The sequence below is a fragment of the Phocoena sinus genome, chromosome 21, assembly GCF_008692025.1.
Source record: "Phocoena sinus isolate mPhoSin1 chromosome 21, mPhoSin1.pri, whole genome shotgun sequence".
In the NCBI taxonomy this organism is placed as follows: Eukaryota; Metazoa; Chordata; class Mammalia; order Artiodactyla; family Phocoenidae; genus Phocoena; species Phocoena sinus.
The window spans coordinates 313439-335267 of record NC_045783.1 but is presented as its reverse complement, the minus strand read 5'-3'; the positions used below and the strand labels follow the sequence as shown (position 1 = coordinate 335267).

Sequence of the window (21829 nt, the reverse complement as noted above, 5' to 3'; positions counted from 1 at the left end):
CTAGCTTTAGAGAATTTCTTCCTGGTTACACCCCACTGTTGTGTTTATATTTTGAAGTTGCTGGATCCTTTATGATTCCGGTTTAGAACAAAATATTTGTACCACTGACATAGTGGCATGAGTCGCTCTGATCACTTATGACTTACACCAAAATGTAGTTCTACTGCATACTGTGAAATTGGAAAATCTGTTCTGCATGTGTTCTAATGGATGTAACAGTCATTAAGTATATGAGTCTTCTGACGTTGTAATCAGCTGTGATTCAGTCTGTTAAATATCCATGAAAAACATCTGCTTCACACAGTGACCTTCTGCTAAAGAATACTTAGCGTCTATTAGTAGATCACAGTGCAGATCTGCCTTATTTGAAATGCGCTAGAGTAGTCTACTGCTGTTTAGCAACTAGCTTGTAATAATTTATTGCAGTTAAATAAAGCTTAAAAAAACTCCATTAAATAATTATAGGGATTATATGCGCTTCCAAAACCTTTGTGTTCTACAGAAATTACCCATTTAATTTCAGGGTTGGTTTGTTTTAAAAAGCTGAAATCTAAAGTCACGTTAGGGGAGCTGTCAGATGCTATTTTCTGTAGGTGTTAATAAAACCAGATGAAAAAAAAATCTGAAACAAATTAAAACCAAAAGCAATTTTACCATCTGTGGTATATTAATTAGAACTTTGTGTATCAAGGGTAAACTTACTCTTAGAGAATGTCACTGAACACCCGCTTAATAGAACAATATGCAAATGTATTAGGTTATGGATTTACATGCAGTTTTTTTGTTGTTTTTTTCGCTACACGGGCCTCTCACTGTTGTGGCCTCTCCCGTTGCGGAGCACAGGCTCCGGCATCAGTAGGCGGACTCTCAACCACTGCGCCACCAGGGAAGCCCTACGTGCAGTTTTTAATGCTAATTCATCTACAGTGGATCCCCAAGAAATGGGTAGTGTGTATAGATGTGTATGTGCACATACACATAAATATAATGTCTCCATTTCTTTTTTCAGAGCAACCTGCAAACAACCAAGGCCAATCCACCCTGCAGCCTCTGCCACCTTCCCATAAGCAACACTCCGCACAGCATCATCCATCCATCACTTCTCTCAATAGAAACTCCCTGACCAATAGAAGGAACCAGAGTCCGGCCCCGCCGGCTGCTTTGCCCGCCGAGCTGCAAACCACACCCGAGTCCGTCCAGCTGCAGGACAGCTGGGTCCTTGGCAGTAATGTACCACTGGAAAGCAGGTAAGCCTTGAAGTTGAGACTTTCAGAGTATTTGATTCTTAGGACCACACAATGTACCTGCATGGAGAATGCATGTTTGACAACAGTCAACAAACCATATTTTTTAAATATCTGAAATAGAAAGATAAACTAGTCCAACCCTTTCCTCACCAAGAGAGATTTACCATTCTTATATACTCTCTGTTTTGTCTTCTCTAGAAACAGTTCCAGATGACTGGTACTCTTTTAGTTGCTGGACCAATGAAGTTTCCTATCCTTTTCACACATTTTTTTAGCCTACAAGAGATGAGAATAAATGGCTTCAGTGAAACTTTCCTTTGCTACCATTTTTTTTCTTATCTACAGATGATCAGGCATGTAGAGAAAAGGATGGAAATGCAAATGTGTTTCTCAGGCCCATGATTCAGTGATTATATTGAGCATCTACTTGGTTCCAGACATCCCTGCTTTTCACAGACTCCGTTTTGTCCATCACATCCTAAAATCGTAGTGGACCCCCACTGCTGATGCTTCAGAACAAGTCAGAGGACCATTTGTTAAGGATATTTTAGTTTCTTGCAATATGAGGGAGATGGGACCTTTAAGTTTCCTTCCATCATTATTTCCATTCATGTTTAGACAATTCTGTTCGAAAATTCTTCCTTATGATTCCTGAAATTTCCATCCTCTGGTCTGCATCATGCAGTTGAGAATCTGTAACTGTACAAAATCATTTTGCCCCATTTCTGCAGCATGGCCTGCCCTCAGCATGGCCTGTGGACCCCTTCGCTTCCAGAACCTTTGCCAGCTCAGTGCTCTTTCTCTGACACATGCTGGTGAGGTTCTTAATGACTTCTAGCACATCTCAGGCCACAGCTAGCAACCTGCTCACCCAAGAGTGTAGATCAGTAGGAGCTATTTTGAGCTAATTCATTTCATTTTTAAATATCTCTGGGCACAGAAAATCTTACCTTCATCCTTTGGCCAGGACCTCAACAGTCAGCATCTCCTTTGTGTTACGCATCACACAAGCAAAGAGTGTGGTGCCCTAACTCACGGGTCTCCTATTGGCAGCTTTGCAGCCGTGTTCCTCTAACACTCCTATTGGTATTTATTTCTTTCCTGCCCTAAGGTTCCAGTAGGTTCAGAGAAAAAGACTCATCACCACATAAAGCCAGAAACCAGAGGGCTCTGGACCTCCTGGGAGGGTGCCCTGCCCCGTAGAGCCCCTGGCTAAAGTCAGCATTTAAATTAGCTTCTGGGTGAAGAAACGGGTTTCATGATGAATAAATTCCTTTTTTTTTTTTTTGCCATTAATTGCATGATCTAAACCGATTCTGCCCTGCGGACGAGCAAGCAGGATGTCCTCACAGTTAGTTGTCAGCAGTAACGTATTTCTGTCTTTTCTTTTACTCTTGACCTAAAAAGAAGTTTCCAAAGAACCCTTGTCTTTTCATCTACAGTGTCAGCCAAGAGTAGTTGGGTTTGATTATTTATTTTGTAATATTGAACACTCTTCTGGGAAAAATTAGAAAGTGCAGGAGAAGTAGGCCAACAGCAGGTTTTTTCACTTAAAGACAAAGCATCACGTACACAGATTTTCTTCTTAGCACAGAGCTAAACTTACTGTGTCATTAATTAGCACACACTGAACAATCAACACCGATGCACTACTGACATTTGGAAAAAAATTTATTAGGAAAAAAGTAATTTTCCAGTTGAGTCATCAAATTGAATATGGATAATTGCATTGTAGGTGACAGTAATTGTTTTGACAGATATTTATGAAATATGCCAAGTTAGGTCATCAGAAATGTGTTTAATTTAGGGGACGTGGTAGTTAACACAAAAGCCTCAAAACCCAGTGATAGGAAAGTTGAAGCCACGTCTTATAGAGCAGGTATTTGGAATAACTTGGGGGAAAGATAAGTGTGTTCTTGTTATTCCTCATATTGTGCTAATGAATATTTGTTGCTGGGAAGTTAGGGAAGAAAGGAGCTCCTTAGAGGACAACCCACAGTAGCTATATGTGAAATTGTAGTTGATTTCTCTAAGTTCAGACCGTATGAGAAATCACTCTCAGGGCGATTTCAAAGCCGTACCATTTGAAATTCCATTTCAAAGCGATACCGTTAGTGAACCATCAATGGAATTACATTTTATGGTTTTATGAATTGACGTAGTAAGAAAATCTATCAGTTGATACTCTCACACACATATATAGAAAGTACAATGAATTTGAAAATTGTACATCATGCTAAAATTTTTCAATCTGTAGTATAATTTTGTTATTTTCTCCTTTTCCAATGTTCACATCTTATAATATTACTAATCAAAAAAAAATGGCATTTCAACTTTCAGGTACTCAGTGAATCAGCCTAGGCAGAGGTGTGAAAATTTCCCACTGTACTGACATAGTGCCACTGTGGTTTCTTTAATAGTCTCGCTTGGCTGGAACTCGAGGTGAACAACCAGTCTTACTTATCATTGATTTTTCCTTTTTTAGTTAAGGTTCCCTATTGAGTATGATTCTCAGTTTCAAGTATGTTAACGACTTTATCCAGACTTGTGTCTGCCTTTGACTGTTTTTTAATCTAGTGTAGAGTTTCGTCTCTGGTAATTATTGCTATTTATACATAGACCCATCTTACTGATTGTCACTTTTCTGAAACTGTCATTTAAAGGATGTAAGCTATAAAGGTTGAAATTCAGTTCTGTGTAGATAAGGATCTCTGGTGTTTTTTCTCTTTGTCTCTTCCCCTTTTCTCCTTTCAGCATATCCTGATAATAGTTGGTTACAAGTGGCATGTAATAATCCATGAAAATCTCAAGTCATTTGCACCTAAACTTGGTACAAAAGACGTAAAAGATGTGTCCTGTCTGTTTCAACAGTAGCTTTCCTTTTGATTTAGTAAAAAGCATGCTTTCCCACCAGCAGTTTCTTGCTTCCATAAAAGTGTGTGTATTCCTTTCTCTAATGAACTTAGCCGTCGCTGCCGCTGGAGACTGTCGATGTTATTGTGTACTATGCACTTCCACCCACTAAACAGAGTAGCTCTGGTCGCCCATCTCCAGCGAGTTTCAGATCTAGAGTTACATCAAGATGCGGACAAGCATTTGCCGTTTATAAGCATATTCTTATCATCTCATCATCTCCTAAAAGTAACAATCAGGGCCTAGACAGAACGCCAGTACTTGCTTAGAACTTTTCTGAAGACTCCTTTTCTTTGAGCTCAGTATTTCTTGTACTTTGTATAATTCATTTGTAGGGCATCTGATAGCCTATAGCTCTTGCTTTGTTTATTTTATACTTCAGCTGCTTCCGTACATAATAATAGCTGCTACCAGAATATAGAGCAGCTGAAGAAAAGTGTACCCTTGACTCAGGATAGCACCACTTAAAGGAGCAGTACGGAGACTCGATTGAGATTCCTGACCTTCAGCAATTGTAAAGTTAATTGCCTGCAAGTTGCTCACTTACATATGTGAATTACGTAGCTTAGTAGTTACCTATTAGATGTTAACCAAGTGGTTCATGTGTAGCTATTTAATAAAAGATTTATTAAAGTCTCATTTATTGACGTCTACTTTGGCCTTGATAGTTCATTAGTGATGTTCCCATAGCTTTTTACCTTGTAGCTCAGCAAGGCTTTGCTAATTATTAATGTGTGAAATTGCATATTAAATTACCTTTTTATTATTGCATTTTTAATTCAAATATCAAGATGTCTTGGGCTGCTTTAATGTGAGATCAATTGCTACATCTTTTAAAAAAAAAAAACCTAAACAGAAGTATCATTTACTAAAGTAAGATATTCTCCTTTTTTTTCCTCCTCTTTTATCTTCACTCTAAATGGTTCTAAGGAAAAGGAAAGACAATCAGGTCTGAGTCAGCCTTGCCTATTAGAAGTCTAGGCAGCAACACACACATCTTGGCCGTATAGTACAAGCTGATAACCAGCTACCTTTAACAAGGCAGTAAGTAGTAAGATCCTCCATAATTAAAGATACAGCTGTAAGTAAAATATACCTGGGAAGGTAATCTACTGACTTAAGTTTACTGAGTAATGCCATATCCTTTGGTTAAAGATAGTTTGAGGAAACCCAAGGACACCTGTGGGAAAAGAGAAAATCACAAAGAGAAAATCACAAAATACAGTAAAGAGAGGTAAAACTGAAGAAGCTAAAGTTACTGAACGTAAACTTCAAAATCAGATGTGGATCTAGGATAAGAAATTCTTTTTTTTTAAATAGTAATCTTTTATTTATTCATTTATTTTTATATTTATTTTTGGCTGTGTTGAGTCTCCATTTCTGTGCGAGGGCTTTCTCTAGTTGCGGTGAGCAGGGGTAACTCTTCATCGCGGTACACGGGCCTCTCTCTTGTTGCGGAGCACAAGCTCCAGACACGCAGGCTCAGTAGTTGTGGCTCACAGGCCCAGCCGCTCCGCGGCATGTGGGATCTTCCCAGACCAGGGCTCGAACCCGTGTCCCCTGCATTAGCAGGCAGATTCTCAACCACTGCGCCACCAGGGAAGTCCTAAGATATTCTTAATTAATCTTTGAGAGTCTCACCATCTCCATTTGTTTAAAAAAAAAAAAAAGACCAGTAAACTCATCTAAAATTACATACTAATGAATAGTAAAACTCAAGGGATTCCAGATCTCTTGAAATATTTCACCTTTAATAACTTACGGTATTTGTTAAAAGGCCCATAGAGGGATATGTGTCCAGTTGTAAGAGTAATAGGAAGACAGAGGAAGACGGATGTGTGATGCAGGAGCATTTGCTAGGCGGTGTTTATATTTAAGACTTGTTTCAATTTGTGGCTTAAAAATTTTTGTCTCAATGAGAGGAGGGTAATTCCAGCAGCTGTTGCAGTCCTAGTTCAGCGCCTGTGCTCTATCGTAACCATATAATCGATCATCAAACCAGGGTAATATGAGAGTGAAAGGGGACTGTGAACAGTTACACCGGAACTACAGGCATAAACCAAGGCTGTGGTGGGCAAAGAGGCACATGGCTACCCTGCGAAGTTTTATTCCCAAGAGTAAAGTTACTTTGTAAGTTCAAATTATTTTATACATAAGGTTAATAATAACAGAGATCAAGTTAGAGGCAGTGGAAAGGCAGCCCTTGGTTGAATACAGGTGTGACTCCTACTTTGAAACTTTCTAGTTTCTGTTGCCAACATGTAGCAAATATTTAACCCTTTGTCAACCCCTTCACAGAGAAAGCTTCTGTTGGCCCCCAAAATGTGTCACTCCTAGAAATGATACGTAAAATGGTCGTCTTTATTTTCTTCTCACAGTATCAAGAGAACAGGAGGGGGCATATACTGAAGTCAGCATGTTGAATGACTTTTTTTTCCCAAAAAGTTCAAATTTAATTTCTTAAATGTAAAATGTTAAAGGTAAATCATATATTAACTAAAAATGTTAAGCAAAGATAAATTTGATCCTGGTTTTACTCAAAGATCCATGTGTCTCTGGCAACATTATAATTTGGTTTCTGAAACCATTCTCTTATACTGAAAGAGTCCTCATTCTAAAATAAAGTATGAGATAAAGATTCAAAGATGATTACTAAGTGAAAACAAAAGCATCATTTTTAATACAGGATTGCTACTAACCAGCTGTAGTGCTATAGTCTCCATTTGGTTGTTTAGCAGCCATCATGCCAATAATTAAAATGAGAAAGTAGGCTGTGGGCTGATTGTAGCTCTAAAATAAAGGTCATTCCCAGGAGTCAATATTGATATATATTCCTGAATAAAACCTAGTAGATCTAGTAGAGGTATAAACACAGTTTAGCATCATGAGAAAAACATGTGCTTTGCAGTCAGACCTGATTTTTTTTTTTTTTTTTTTGCGGTACACGGGCCTCTCACTGTTGTGGCCTCTCCCGTTGCGGAGTGCAGGCTCAGCAGCCATGGCTCACGGGCCCAGCCGCTCCACGGCATGTGGGATCTTCCCGGACCGGGGCACGAACCCGCGTGCCCTGCATCTGCAGGCGGACTCCCAACCACTGCGCCACCAGGGAAGCCCCAGACCTGATTTTTAATCGTAGATCCCGCATTTAAACTCTCCATGTAGTCATCTACAAATTATTTACTTATTTAAATCTGAGGTCAATTTCCAATGCAATAATAATACCTACTCATAATAGTGTTGTATTAAATGAAATAATGTAAACAACTCATCTGGCAATAGGTGCTTCATAAATGTTTTTTCTAAATATGACCAAACAATAATAATAGTAATAACAGCCATTGCATAGGATTAGATAACCCAACTGCTTAACAGCTGGATGAATATCTTTTATTATTAAGTAGCTCTCTTCACTCCAGGAATGAAGAACATATTTGTGTTAACTGGAATAATTATGTCTAATTTATCTTTATGAGTTAGGTAGTCCAAGCCTTAACCATAGTTTTACCAGAATAAAATCTCTTGGTTTTTTTTTTCACTATTCCTGTCATTAAACAAAAAGTACATGAATTTTTTCAAGTCTGTTAATTTTGTTCTTGAGAAGAAAAAAAATCTTCAAATTATAATGAAAGGCAACTATTCATATCCCTGAAACATTTAGTTAACTAAAGTAATAAATGTTTGGAATGAATCCATAAAAGCCTTGATAGATGCATTGTCTTCACATCAGTCAGAAGTTAGACCCCAGTTATATTTAAGGTTTTTAAAGCTTTAGGTATCTTTTGAGTATGATGAAGTTACTGTACAAAAGAGTAGGAGTGTTATTTTGTTTAACTGAGGTGAACCAGTTTTTTTTTAATAGTAATTAAGATACCAAGAAAGTATGTATTAATCATTTGCTGTAGGCCTTAGATGATTTTTGAAAGCATAATTCCAACCAGTTGCAAATACTGTATACTCTGGTAATGTTTGGTTTTGGATAACATCAATCTGTATAAAATATTCATATATGATAACCTGAATTTCCATAGTATTTAGAGTAATGAATTCTTAGTTACTCCTAGCACATTTCTGGTCGCTTCTCTGAACATGATCAAAGTAAAAGGTCATCTGTGCCACTACTCTGGTCGTAGCTAATGACTGTGATTTAACCATAATCTTTTTCCGGATATGACCTATTCATTTTGAGATACCTCTCTTCTTCCTCAGCAACTGTTTTTGGAAGTTTTAAAAAATTCTTTTACTCTTCACTAATGTTGTCTGTGAAAATATGTTTCAGTCCTCTTTCCTTGATTTTGTGTGTGTGTGTGTGTGTGTGTGTGTGTGTGTGTTGTCTCTACTTAACATCATTACTACATGTTGATTTTATCTTTTCCTAGAATTTATTGTGCAATTTCAAAACTATGTGTTTCTCTCTAAAATTTCATCCCCTCGTTTCATCACCAATTAATATATACCCTGTCAAAGACAATTGCTTTTCTTTTCCTGCGTTTCTTCATTTTGCCTTGACATTCTTGCGCCTGTTTGATTTCTTTCTCCCTTAATTGCAAACCTGAGTCTGTGTCGTATTACACCATTCTCAGAACCCTTTCTTCTTAGCCCATTAAGATTAAATTCTTGAACATGCAATTAGCCAACTAAGTTTAATAAATTCTATTTGATAACCCCTCTGATTCTGCTAAAGCCCTCTTTATGATTTCTTTGCATCTCACCTCATATTCTGAACCACTTAAAGTGCTACTACCAGAAGTCATCTTGCTCCAGTTACATCCTGCACTAATAGAATATTGCTTCTTTTTGGTCATGGTGTACTAGACACCAGATCTGGGTTAAAATCTCAACATCCTACTAGCTATATAACCTTGGGCCAAGTACTTATACGTTTTTACCTGATAACCTGATAACCTTTGATGATACTTCACAAACATTTTATAAGTATTCCTTGAAATATCATATGTAAAGTATCTGGCACTTCAGTTTCTTTTTTCTTTATTCTTATGCTATACCTTTAAAAATAAAATAATTGAGTTAGCATTTATAAAGGTAAATGACAGCTACCAAGGCAGTGAAGGCAATGACAGTTACCAGGAATTTACGCTGATTAATTGTTGTGAGCAGTTAGGTAGCATTCTCAGCTTTGGAGCTAGGTATTGTGTTATTGTGAGAATAATCACTATATCCTCAGTTTAACTGGGTGACTTCCTAGAGGAAATAAATTATGAAGTAAATTTTCAAAGACAGGCTTTGGGTTTGTTTTAGAGAAAGCTAACAGTGATAGTATGGGGAAGAAATTATCTGAGATAGTGGTGGGGTAGTGATGCTTCATAAAATAAAGCCTGAATGCATTCATTCATTCAGCAGACGTTTATGAAATGTACCCCTGTGAAAAACTCAAATTTATTATGGAGGACCTGTAGAAGGTATGACTGCTTCTGAAAAAGATTGGACTATATTCCAGAGCAGATTTCAAGGTGGGAACTGATTTTAGAGATTATCTAATCTTAACTTCTTTGTAAGGTACATGGAGATTTAGTAAAGTACCTGAGATCATGTGGTCACTAGCATTCAGCTAGATCTCAGGTTCCAAATTCATTACCTTTTCTTCTTGTAGTGTCTCCACATTTTTTTTATTACATATGAAAGAGAAAAATAAAGTACACAACTCCAAAATATATGTATTTATCAAATTAAAAATTATACAGTTGTAGCATGTTATCATACATATATAAAACTAAAACTTGAAAGGATGAAATGAAATAGATAATATTTTTATTTTATTTATTTATTTATTTTTAATTTATTTATTTATTTTGGCTGTGTTGGGTCTTCGTTTCTGTGCGAGGGATTTCTTTAGTTGCGTCAAGCGGGGGCCACGCTTCATCGCTGTGCACGGGCCTCTCACCGTTGTGCCCTCTCCCGTTGCGGAGCACAGGCTCCGGATGCGCAGGCTCAGCGGCCATGGCTCACGGGCCTAGTTGCTCCACGGCATGTGGGATCTTCCCAGACCAGGGCTCGAACCCGTGTCCCCTGCATCGGCAGGTGGATTCTCAACCACAGCGCCACCAGGGAAGCCCCGATAATATTTTTAAATAATTTTCTTTTATTTAAGTCTGTTAAGTTTGTTCATTTAGTAAATTATTTATACACCTATGAAATAATTACATATCAGAGTCATCATACCTTAAACATTTTTCAATCCTATCTAACAATTATGTGTACTTCCTTTTGACAAATAAAAGTTGTATATATTTAGACTGTACAATTTGTCTTTTTAAGGTGTACATGGTGATTTTATATGTGTGTGTGTGTGTGTGTCTGAGTTAATTAACGCACCCATCACGTCACATAGTTATCTTTTGTGTGTATGTGTGGTGAGAACACGTAGGATCTACTCTTTTAGCAATTTCAAGTACACAATATAGTATTATTATCTGTAATGACCAGGCTGCACATTAGCTCCCGACTTATTCACCTTATAACCGAAAGTGTCCCCCCAGTTCCCCCGCCTCCCAGACCATTCTGCTCTCTGGTTCTAAGAGTTTGACTTTTTTTTTTTTTTTTGGCCGTGCAGCACAGCATGTGGGATCTTAGTTCCCTGACCAGGGATTGAACCCACGCCCCCTGCATTGGGAGCACAGAGTCTTAACCACTGGACCACCAGGGAAGTCCCGAAGTTAATTTTTTTAGATTCGACATATAAATGAGATCGTACGGTATCTGTTGTATCTTGGCTAATTTCATTTTCTAGCAAACTAATTGGATGTTTTTGCAATTTCACATTTTTAAGTAAACGAAGGCAAACCCCACTAAAATTCCATGTTTTGCAGACATTTAAGCAGTTTAGAAAACTGATAATTGGCATAGGTGGCAATCACCGTTCTTGGCAACAAAATTATAATGAAAATAATTCCAAATGCACGTTTTCAAAATATTCTCTCTGGACTAACAGTTCCTTCAGAGCAGCAGTGCTTTCTTACTTATTCTTGAATAATACCTGCACCTTAAAGAGACATAAATAATTTTTTCAAAAATAAATTCTTGGTAGCATACTACTGACAGCCACTTGCCATCACTGAAAAGGTCAGCAAATTTGGACCCATTTTATATATTTAACCCATTTTTATGGTTTATAACTCTTGGGGGGTACTTTGCCATGAGCTCGCTGGATAACCTTTAAGTGGTTAAAAAAGATTTTCAAGATCACTTCACTACTCATCCCAAAGAATGAGTGAAGAATTTTGTATTGAATTAATCACACACAAACTGCAAAAACTAAAAGGTGAGGACGTTACTGGTAACCCCTCCTCTTGGTGAGCTCTTTTCTCTGTCTCAGGATACCTCTTGAACATTAATGACTTTCCAACAAAAGGACTGGCTGTAGGCTCCACAGTCATCCGTGTATTCAGTATCATAAAAGCCTGGTATCTTTTTTAAATACGAGATAAATACAGATAGAAGGGTGCTTTACACATCCATTAAGATACACAGCTCATTCGGTGACTACTACTACTATATTACATAACTGGTTAAAAAACGTAAGTTTTAAGGACAAAAAGTCATGACTTTGCCCCTGTACTAACTTTGCCAAGTTAAGGCTCAGTTTTCTCATCTTAAAAAAAAGCAGAGTTTACAATCACACAGAGTGGAGATTTTATGAAATTTAAATTACATGATTTTTTCTTTGTACACAGTAAATAGGTCCTCAATCAGCCTAATTTAAACCACTCACCACTCTTTGCACTGGTTGTTTTCTGTTTTGTTTTGTTAAATCCTTCTTGTTCACTGTCACACATCTGATTGATTAGGATACCTTCAACATCTCTTAACAACCCTGGAATTCTTTTATTCTTCATCAACTGACATCGACAGCTGAAATTCTTCTCTTTACCTATATTCACACTTCCTTCTCAAATTTATAGAAAGAGCTTTGCTGAGCAATTTTAAGCCACCAATAATTAAATGAATTAATAATTAAGTAGATTATATCTTGTTCAAATAGCACATAGGAATTTTTTTTTAATAAATTATTTATTTTTGACTGTGTTGGGTCTTCGTTTCTGTGCGAGGGCTTTCTATAGTTGCGGCGAGCAGGGGCCACTCTTCATCGCTGTGCAAGGGCCTCTCACTGTCGCGGCCTCTCTTGTTGCGGAGCACAGACTCCAGACGCACAGGCTTAGTAGTTGTGGCTCACGGGCCCAGTTGCTCCGCGGCATGTGGGATCCTCCCAGACCAGGGCTCGAACCCGCGTCCCTTGCATTGGCAGGCAGATTCTCAACCACTGCACCACCAGGGAAGCCCAGCACATAGGAATTTTAAGATCTTTTTCATTTCCATCTTAATTTTAATATATTTAGTATGTAATAACTACCAACAGTAGTGTAATTGATATCTTTTAATTTATTTTTCTTTTTTTGCGGAACGCGGCCTCTCACTGTTGTGGCCTCTCCCGTTGCGGAGCTCAGGCTCCGGACGCGCAGGCTCAGCGGCCATGGCTCACGGGCCCAGCCGCTCCGCAGCATGTGGGATCTTCCCGGACCGGGGCACGAACCCGTGTCCCCTGCATCGGCAGGCGGACTCTCAACCACTGCGCCACCAGGGAAGCCCAGTGTAATTGATTTCTTAAAACATGTAGGAAAATATCTAATATAGATTTGGGCATTTGATACCATGGCTACACAGTTAAAATAACTAAAATGTAACAAAGACTATTAAACTATTTTAGCCATCTTGATAATGGTTAAAAAAAAGTCTGCATATTTAATCTGGTTGTTCAGTTCTTGATGCTCCCAAGCAAACTGTATAACATGACTTGTTGCTTGATTATAAACATGTCTAAGTTAAAACAAGTCATAATAAAAATACTTTGCCTCCTATTGTAGACCTATTTATTTTTTACAACTGTGGTTATACTTAAATTTTATATTTTACGTCTCTTGCTTAAGACTGAAAAGTGAACGTATAAAACAGTAGAGAATTCACTAAAATATATTTCCCACAAATCACCTTAATACTGTCTAGAATTTTGCCTCCCAGTTTTCAGAGATCAGTTAACACATAATGCTGTACTTATCACGTACCTGTTGTACATTCAGTATGATTATAAATTGATACAGAGGCAATTGCTAAAATGTATAATTATTAATACATTCATACTGCGATTTTTTGTAAAATATTATAAAACAATTTTTTTCTCAAACCTCTTGTACAACCACTAATAGCTCATATTAATTCAGGTAACAGCAGTGAAATGTATCTTGTTTATAAGCTTTTCATTTAAGACATTTTTCTTGCTGGGATCACCTCCTAGTGTGAAAGTTGTTCAAAGATAATAGCACATCAATTCAAAAGTGTAATAGATTTGAGAACACAACATGCTATCAGCATGAAATAGTTTAGCAGCCTCACTAACTCACTGTGTCACAGCTAGAATCATTACATACTTGTTTTCTGTTTTCATGTCAAAATATGTAATTTACATTCTAATGCTGATTACTCACTTGAAGGATGTTTAGTTTTCTTATTTAGAATATTTTTCTTTAAAATGCATACCATAATTAATTTAAAGGTAGTACAAGAAGAGGCATTTTAATTAGTAGGAGTCTAAAATATTTCCTTTTTTGCAATTCAGGGATGCACAGTATATTATACTATAAAGCATTTTCAATTAGATTTATAATAATAATACCTTATATTAGAAGCAAAATAATTAGTCCATTTTGTTTTTTGGGATTTTTTTAGAAAGTACACTTTTTTTTTTTTTTTTTTTGGGCTACGTTGAGTCTTCGTTGCTGAGTGCAGGCTTTCTCTAGTTGCGGCGAGCAGGGGCTACTCTTCTTTGCAGTGCACGGGCTTCTCATTGCAGTGGCTTCTCTTGTTGCGGAGCACGGGCTGTAGGCGCACAGGCTTCAGAAGTTGCAGTGCTCGGGCTCAGTAGCTGTGGCTCACGAGTTTAGTTGCCCTGTGGCATGTGGGATCTTCCCGGACCAGGGATCAAACCCATGTCCCCTGCACTGGCAGGCGGATTCTTTACCACTGTTCCACCAGGGAACTCCCAGTTAATCCATTTTGAACGAGCCCTGTCCAATTCTTAGAAAATTTACACCCACACCCACACACATGCACACATCACCTTTTCTAGACTCGTCCTATTTAAAAATTAGCAGAAATTAAATGATCAAAATGAAAAAATATTGAGGTTCAGTTTATCATTAACTCACTCGAGGTAAATTTTATTTTTCTTAACTGTTTCACCTTTTTAATCCCCCCTTGAGGCAAGCCTCTTCCGGCTTTAGGTCCCGTTTGATAATTTTTTATTCTTAGTTAAAGCTTTTGGCAAGGGCTGCCGCTACCATAGTGGTTATTGAAGAAGTTAATTAAACACTAGTCCTCCCAATACTTTTTACTTTCCTTCTACCAGTTAAGTACTACTCTTCACTGGTTCTGTCGCTCCCACCCTTGAAAGCACGTTTTAATATAATATGTAAAGGATAGAAAACACTTCACCTGTAATAATGAGGATTCAGTGGGGGATTTCTGCTACCTCTGAACTTCAGGGAAACAATTTTTTTTCATCATGTAGCTTTGTGGATCAGAAGCTACCGCTGCTGTAGCCTTTGTCAGGGTGTGTGTGGTGGTGCACCTGCCGTGGCCAGTGCTGGGGGCAGCACCTTGATTGTCACTGCTTTGTCCTCAGCTGCTTCAAAGGAGAAAACTTAGGGAGAAGGCATGTTGTGTGGGAAAATACTCTTATTTTTTTCCTTCCCCTCAAAGTAGCAGGTGTGTAAAGGAGTAAGGAGGTTATGTTTGTGTGTGTGTATACGGTGCTTTTAAATGTTTAGAACTGAGTTTTCCAGAAGTCTCTTCTAATAGGTAAAGAGAATGAGTAGAGATAGCTGTTTCTTTCCTAGATAGATTTTAATCCAGGTAATACATTGAAGCAAAGTTTTTAGAGGAAAAAAAGAATATATAAAAACAATTCCAACCAAGAAGGTTAAGAGTAGAGAAATAGCATCATCTCTATGAAGAAAAGTAGTGAAACCTTTTGGAAAGCTGTAAATACCCAAGGTGAATTATCAGCTAGCCTTCTACGTGACTCACAAGTCCAAGTGTCAAGTTCAAAGAGAAAAGGAAAGAACTCCCTAAAAGAAGGTACTTGTGAAATAAGAAAGTATATTGCTGAATGTTGTTTGATAAGCACATGGAAATATAGATACCTCTAGGAAACGGAAGAGCCAGGAGGGAATGGATACTGGTGTCTAATTTAGGGATAAAGTAAAGGCCAATAAACACGGTAGACATTTAAAAGTGGCAATGAGATTAAAAAGGATGAAGCAACCAATTTCTTAACAAACAGGTGAAACTGAAAGGGAGGAACAATGAAGGGGGGGGTATTGGAAGTAAGGGATTGAGTGAGATGACGCAAAGCAATGAAATGTATCTAAACCATTTGATTCTGAGATCAGATGGATTGAGCCTCGCATTGTATAAATTACAGCTGCTCTAAATGACGACTTGAAGTGAGCTAGCAGCAGTGACTGTCTAAGCAGGAGTCTTTTGAACTGACTTTCTGTTTTGTTATACAATCTGGACGGGAGTCTTGAATAAAACGTGGTCCGTGGACCAGCTGCATTAGCTGCTGGCGTTGCACCCCAGACCTTTTCTAACAAGTCTGCCAAGGGATTCTGATATAAACTGGAGTTTGAGAACCATTGCTTTAATGTGTGTAATAGTCTCGAAGTACCTTTCTCCTCACGTTGGTGGCCTGACCCTTGAGTATGTAAGTTCACAAGGCCCTACCAAAATCTGTGAGTCCATCATCAGTCTGATGGACCCGTTTCCATGAGAAAGATAGGTGACTGCAGAATACTTTTTGCAGTCTCATGCAGATGTTAGTGTGGGTAGGCTTCTCCCTGAAAATTCATAGCAGCCTCTGCAATCTCTTAGTTCCGGAATCGTCACAGAACTGCTTAGGGCCATCATCCTTGACTGATGGAGGTTTCTTTCCAAACATCTAGGTATTTAAGCACAGTTAAGTAATTGCAGAGGTCTCTGGATATCTATTGAGAATCAGTTGCTGAAAGGTAAGGAAAACCAATAGGAACCCAGCCTTGAATAGAAACAGCTAATTTTCTACACGCGCTTGCTTTCTTTAGTTTTCTGTTTAATAGCTGCCAAAAATGTTATATTTGCTTGCATCATCACCCTAAAGCACACCACTTAAATAAACTGCTTTTTCAAGCCTTTTAATCAGTTACCAAATGCTGCCAAGTATATATTTAGCAGATAATCCACTTGGCTTTGGAACTGAAAAATCAGAATTTGATAGTGAAAATTCCGAAGACTGTGATAATGAAGCACAGGTTTTAAGGTTCAAAGTGCAGAGACAATAGTTAATATCATCTTTCAGTTTTATCATTTCTTATAAATATATACAGACAGGGCTCCCCTGGTGGTGCAGTGGTTAAGAGTCCGCCTGCCAATGCAGGGGACACAGGTTTGAGCCCTGGTCCGGGAAGATCCCACATGCTGCGGAGCAACTAAGCCCACAAGCCACAACTACTGAGCCCGCGTGATGCAACTAGAGAAAGCTGCACACAGCAACGAAGAACCAAAGCAGCCAAAAATAAATAAATGAAATAAATAAATTTATAAATAAATAAATACTGACAAATATTTGGGTCTGTTTTAACTCATGCAATATTTAATGTATATACTGTCAATGATAGATTACAGGTAATTAAGTGAGTGATAATGGGCAATATGAAAGATAACACAATAATTAAATTTTGTATATTTTGAAAATTTTTAGAAAGTATTTTATCTTAAAATGAATTCCAGGCAAACCATCCATTGTTTGGGCATCATCAAGTGACTAAAACTATTTTGAACTCAGTAGTTAATTTTAGCCTTCATATATTACCAGGTAAATTTAATCCACAAGTGTGGGATTCGTTTGCTTTAAATCTGAAAATCAGAATCAGAAGAGCTGTTTGATGTTGAGGAAATCTTATGAGACCTTTAATAAGCCTCTTAAATCCAGAAAGTTATGTTTTGCCGGAAGGAGAAAGAACCTATAACTTAAAATTTCCTTAGCTCTTTTTTTTTTTTTTGCGGTACGTGGGCCTCTCACTGTTGTGGCCTCTCCCGTTGCGGAGCACAGGCTCCGGACGCACAGGCTCAGCGGCCATGGCTCACGGGCCCAGCCGCTTCGCGGCATGTGGGATCTTCCCGGACCGGGGCACGAACCCGTGTCCCCTGCATCGGCAGGCGGACTCTCAACCACTGCGCCACCAGGGAAGCCCATCCTTAGCTCTTAAGTGAGAACTTTGGATTCTGAAAATGTTGTGAATTTGGCCAAATATTGCCAATCTTTCTTCTTACTGGCACATTGTCTTTGAAATCAGAGCATCCAATTTGCAGCAAGCAATCTATATTATAGGTAAAATTTTTATTGATTTGCCTAGAAACATAAATAGAAGGCAAGGCATCAAGACATTTAAACAGTTCACGTTTAGTTTGATATAAATTACTCTCTCTATTCAACAAAGACTATAAGAAGAGGAAGAAAGCATCATTTCCTGTGGAATAGAGCCTTTCTCCCCATAAGATGTATCAGGTTTTAGACAATAGAAATAGTTTTCCAGGTGTCTGTGTGGCACCAGTAAAGGTTTCAGCTGTGCCTTAGGGACAGGAACTGAACACTCACTGCTATTCTTTTTTCATCCTAATCATTTGCTTTGTTTGCTCATCTCTCAAAAGGTTTTTAATACTGTATAAAACATGGAAGGAAAAAAAAAACCCTCTTTTCTATGAAGATAACCAATTATGAAGTTAATCTAATTAAAATTTCATTCAGTGGTTGCACACTTTCTTTTTGACTTTTATCTTCTATCCTAATGTCCCACTGAGGAAATGACTCACACGGCTTTAAATGATGCTATAACACATTTTCCAGGGATGCTTCTCATTTGGTTCCTATAATTTCCGACTTATTAAACCATGTTCTTGATTTTAGAGGAGTATAATGATTATGTTAAGCTTCTGAACAAAAGACTACTATTAACCTGTTTGTTTCCTGGTGACGCTTGTAAGCTTACAATTTAATTGCATTTTATAAGTTGTTTAATTTTGTACTTGATGTTAGGATCTTATAAAATGAGCAGTGAATAAATTGATATTCCGTATAATACAGAAAGGCACATTTAAATTTACTCCAAAAATCTGATTATTTTTCCACTAAAAATCTTAACAATAGTAAGTTTTGTGGTGATTACTTTGAAAGACAAAAACAATCAAAAGTGAAGAGTTACCAAGGAACAAAGTGTACCTGCTGAGAGATTGAGTAAAACAGCAAGAAAAAGCAATTGTAAGTGGTCTGAGATAAAGGTAGATAGAAGTTATGACTGGACATATGGAAGTAATTCAGTGCATTGTGCAGGTTCCGTACTTAAAACATGACATTTCACTTGAGAGTAGAAGGAAATTTGAAATGAAAATGTTACTGTGCCCATTCTTGGTGTTTGCCAAACAAATTAAAAAGAGGAAGTTGAGGTATAAGAACTCAGGAGAACTTCTCCACCCTGGCAAAAGAAAAGAAAAGAATGAAACAGAGAAAAAAGCAAAGGAGAAATGCTATAAAGGAAAGAATGCAAGATTCTCTGACTGGTTGAATACTGGTTGAATACTGGTTGGAGGAGGGGGCAGGCAGAAAAGAATGGTAATTGAAAATTACCCCTAAATCCGAGAAACATTAAGGACAGAGTTACCGACAGTGACCAAAAGGTGGGAATGGAGACAGCAAGAAGGACAAGGAGATTCAGTCTGTGTCCCTACTAATTTCCTTTTTTATTTTTTATTTTGTATTGGAGTGTAGTTAATTTACAATATTGTGTTAGTTTCAGGTGTACAGCAAAGTGATTCAGTTATACATATACATGTATCTATTCTTTTTCAGATTCTTTTCCATATAAGTTATTACAGAGTATTGAGTGTAGTTCCCTGTGCTCTGCAGTAGCTCCTTGTTGATGATCTGTTTTGTATATAGTAGTGTGTATATGTTAATCCCAATCCCCTAATTTATCCCTCCCCCAGCTTTCCCCTTTGGTAACCATAAATTTGTTTTCTAAGTCTGTGAGTCTGTTTCTTTGTAAATAAGTTCATCTATGTCATTTTTTAGATAGTAATTAAAAATTTGTGGCATGACCCAGGGAAAGATCCATCACAGAGTCAGTTAGAAATATATGCTAGAACCAAAGGCGGAAAGCTGAAATGAAAAGCTTGGTGTGAAGGCAGATCAACAAAGAAACGGATCTTTCAACTTCAGAAGAAAAACGAGCAACTATTAATTGTGCTTAATACTGAGTGACTCTCCCCATTTATGTTTTCGCTGCCTCACGGCGTGACAGTCAATGACGCCACGCGGTTCCACGGTGCTTGTCTGTCTGTTGTTGTTAATAGAATCCCCCTCAAGATTCCAAAGCCACAAAGCAACTCTTAGTGTTCGGCGACCTTCTGCACCGGCTGCCTTTGGGGCTTTGAAATTGATTTTCCCCCTCCCGGTCTCCGATAGTTTCTCTTCAAGTGTGCATCTCTCATTTGTCACCAGAGTGAAAATGGTGGCACAAATGGCAGAGGAACTGGAGACAGGTGCTGTGCAGGGCATCATTAGAAACATCAGAACAAGATCAGGCTGCTCTGGTATGCCCTGTGTTACAAGGAAGCTGCTGCTGCTTCTGCTTTATTGCCGAATACAATGAGGGCATATTCTCACAGGATCCACTTGTTTCATTCCCAAATATGGTCTGAGAAGGAAAGAAAATCCCTGTCTTTGTTCTCCAAACCTCATGTGGATGCCGGGTCAAAAGCATATGTTTTTGACAGTAATTTTTGCAGAATTTTTGATATGTGAGAAGCATCTCCCCAAGGCTGTGTGACTGGTGAAGAGTCACAGGGTGGGAAAGACCATCGTGACACACAGGAGTGGGTGCCTTAGAGAGAATTAGGTGATAAAGAATTTTCTGGAAACTCCTTGTATACTTTTCATGTAGCTGAATTCCAGTATTCATTTATCTGTTCGTTTATTAAATATTTGTGGAATTCTAGACCTAAACTAAGCGTTGTGTTCGAGCTTGAAACAGTTTTTTTAAGATCCTGGGCTTAAAGATACAGGTAAGTCACAAAATATACTTGTCAGTGTGTGGTAATTTCTGTATTGCAGTGGAAAGGGCATTGTTGATTTTGGAAAGACGGCATCCTGTCTGAACCTAAAAATGGACAGATTCCTACCAAATCTGAAACCAAGTGTTCTCTATAGAAAGTCGGTTGACATAGACCTTTTCTACTTAATGTCTAAGAGGTTTTTACATGTGTATTTTAATATACCTATTTTGAGGCTGTAATGATTCTTAAAGGAATCATCCTCACATGAATGCCATCATTTGTAAGTGGTTTCAAAATACATCGATTTAAGCAGTCTTTACGAATTCTTTCTGTACTTACACCCTAGAAAGCCATCTGAAAATACTGAAGGCCAGTCATTCCAAAATATAATTGAGGGTGATTTGGTTTCTCTTTCAGTGTTTTATAATGTTTCTTTATTTGCTATGCACGTACATCTCCAAGGCACTAATTTGATGCCACCCCCAACATGGATAGTCATTTAGACAGAGGAAGGGGAAATGCACTTCAGAGCTTTAAAGTCAGTGGCCAAAATAACCCCCAAAACAGTCAAATTCTATTTTCTCTTGCAGCGACAAAAGTAAATTTATGTATTAAATAAGTTAGGGGACTTCCCTGGCGGTCCAGTGGTTAGGACTCCACGCTTCCACTGCAGGGGGCACAGGTTCCATCCCTGGCCGTGGAACTGAGATCCTGCATGCCGTGCAGCACAGCCAGAAAATAAATAAATTACTTGAGTTTTACAAAATAAACTAAAAGACTGTATGACAATATAAACAGTACAGTCCTAAATTTATTTAAAAATAAATACAATTAGAAACTCTTTGAAAGTAAAGAGTCTTCAGTTCTGCTAACCTTGATGAGCAGTGTATTTTTAAGTAATATATCTTTGTTTTCAACAGTATCTCACAGTTGCATTTTGCTTTAAGAAAAATAATAATTTCATAGTCGTTCAAGCCTAGTTCTTGAAAGAGTTCCTTGCCAGGATCACCAAAGCAGATGGGCATCATGTATTGATACCACAAATTTTGGAAACTAGAAGAGGGATGTCTGATTGGAAGTCAGCATGTGTCTAACTCCTTGTCTCAAGCCATGTTTTCAGTGTTAAGGCTAAGATCATAATCTTTCATGGTCCATAGGCTGAGGTTCAAACCCCATTTCCCGTCGAGAAATGACCCAAAGCGCTCTGAATAAAGCTCTGACGCATTTTCCAGGTTCGGGTTTGCTATAATTTCCAACTTTTATTTATTTTTATTCCATCATTTGTTTATTAGCTGTGGGTCTTTGTCCAAAAAGGTGCTTAATTTCTGTTAGACTCACTGCCCACATCGGCACAATAGTCACCATTTTATTTATTTTACAGTATTTACGGAGCAACAGTTATGTACCAGGAACTTTCTAAGTCCTGAAAATACTTAGAGGCGAATGAGGCTTTGGGGAGCTTACATTCTAACTGGAGAAGACAGACCAGAGATCTGGGCAGTGGGTATACCATT

At 38.0% G+C, this 21829-nt stretch overlaps 1 protein-coding gene across 5 annotated transcripts in view; it reads left to right on the top strand.

Moving 5' to 3' along the window:
• Nucleotides 1–21829, top strand: part of TENM3 (teneurin transmembrane protein 3) — a 454793-nt gene that overhangs the window by 262808 nt on the left and 170156 nt on the right. For all 5 annotated transcript variants that reach the window (XM_032618480.1, XM_032618479.1, XM_032618478.1 and 2 more), the window contains one exon: nt 1010–1247. In XM_032618480.1, coding sequence (XP_032474371.1) covers nt 1010–1247 — 238 coding nt within the window. The remainder of the gene's footprint in view (nt 1–1009; nt 1248–21829) is intronic.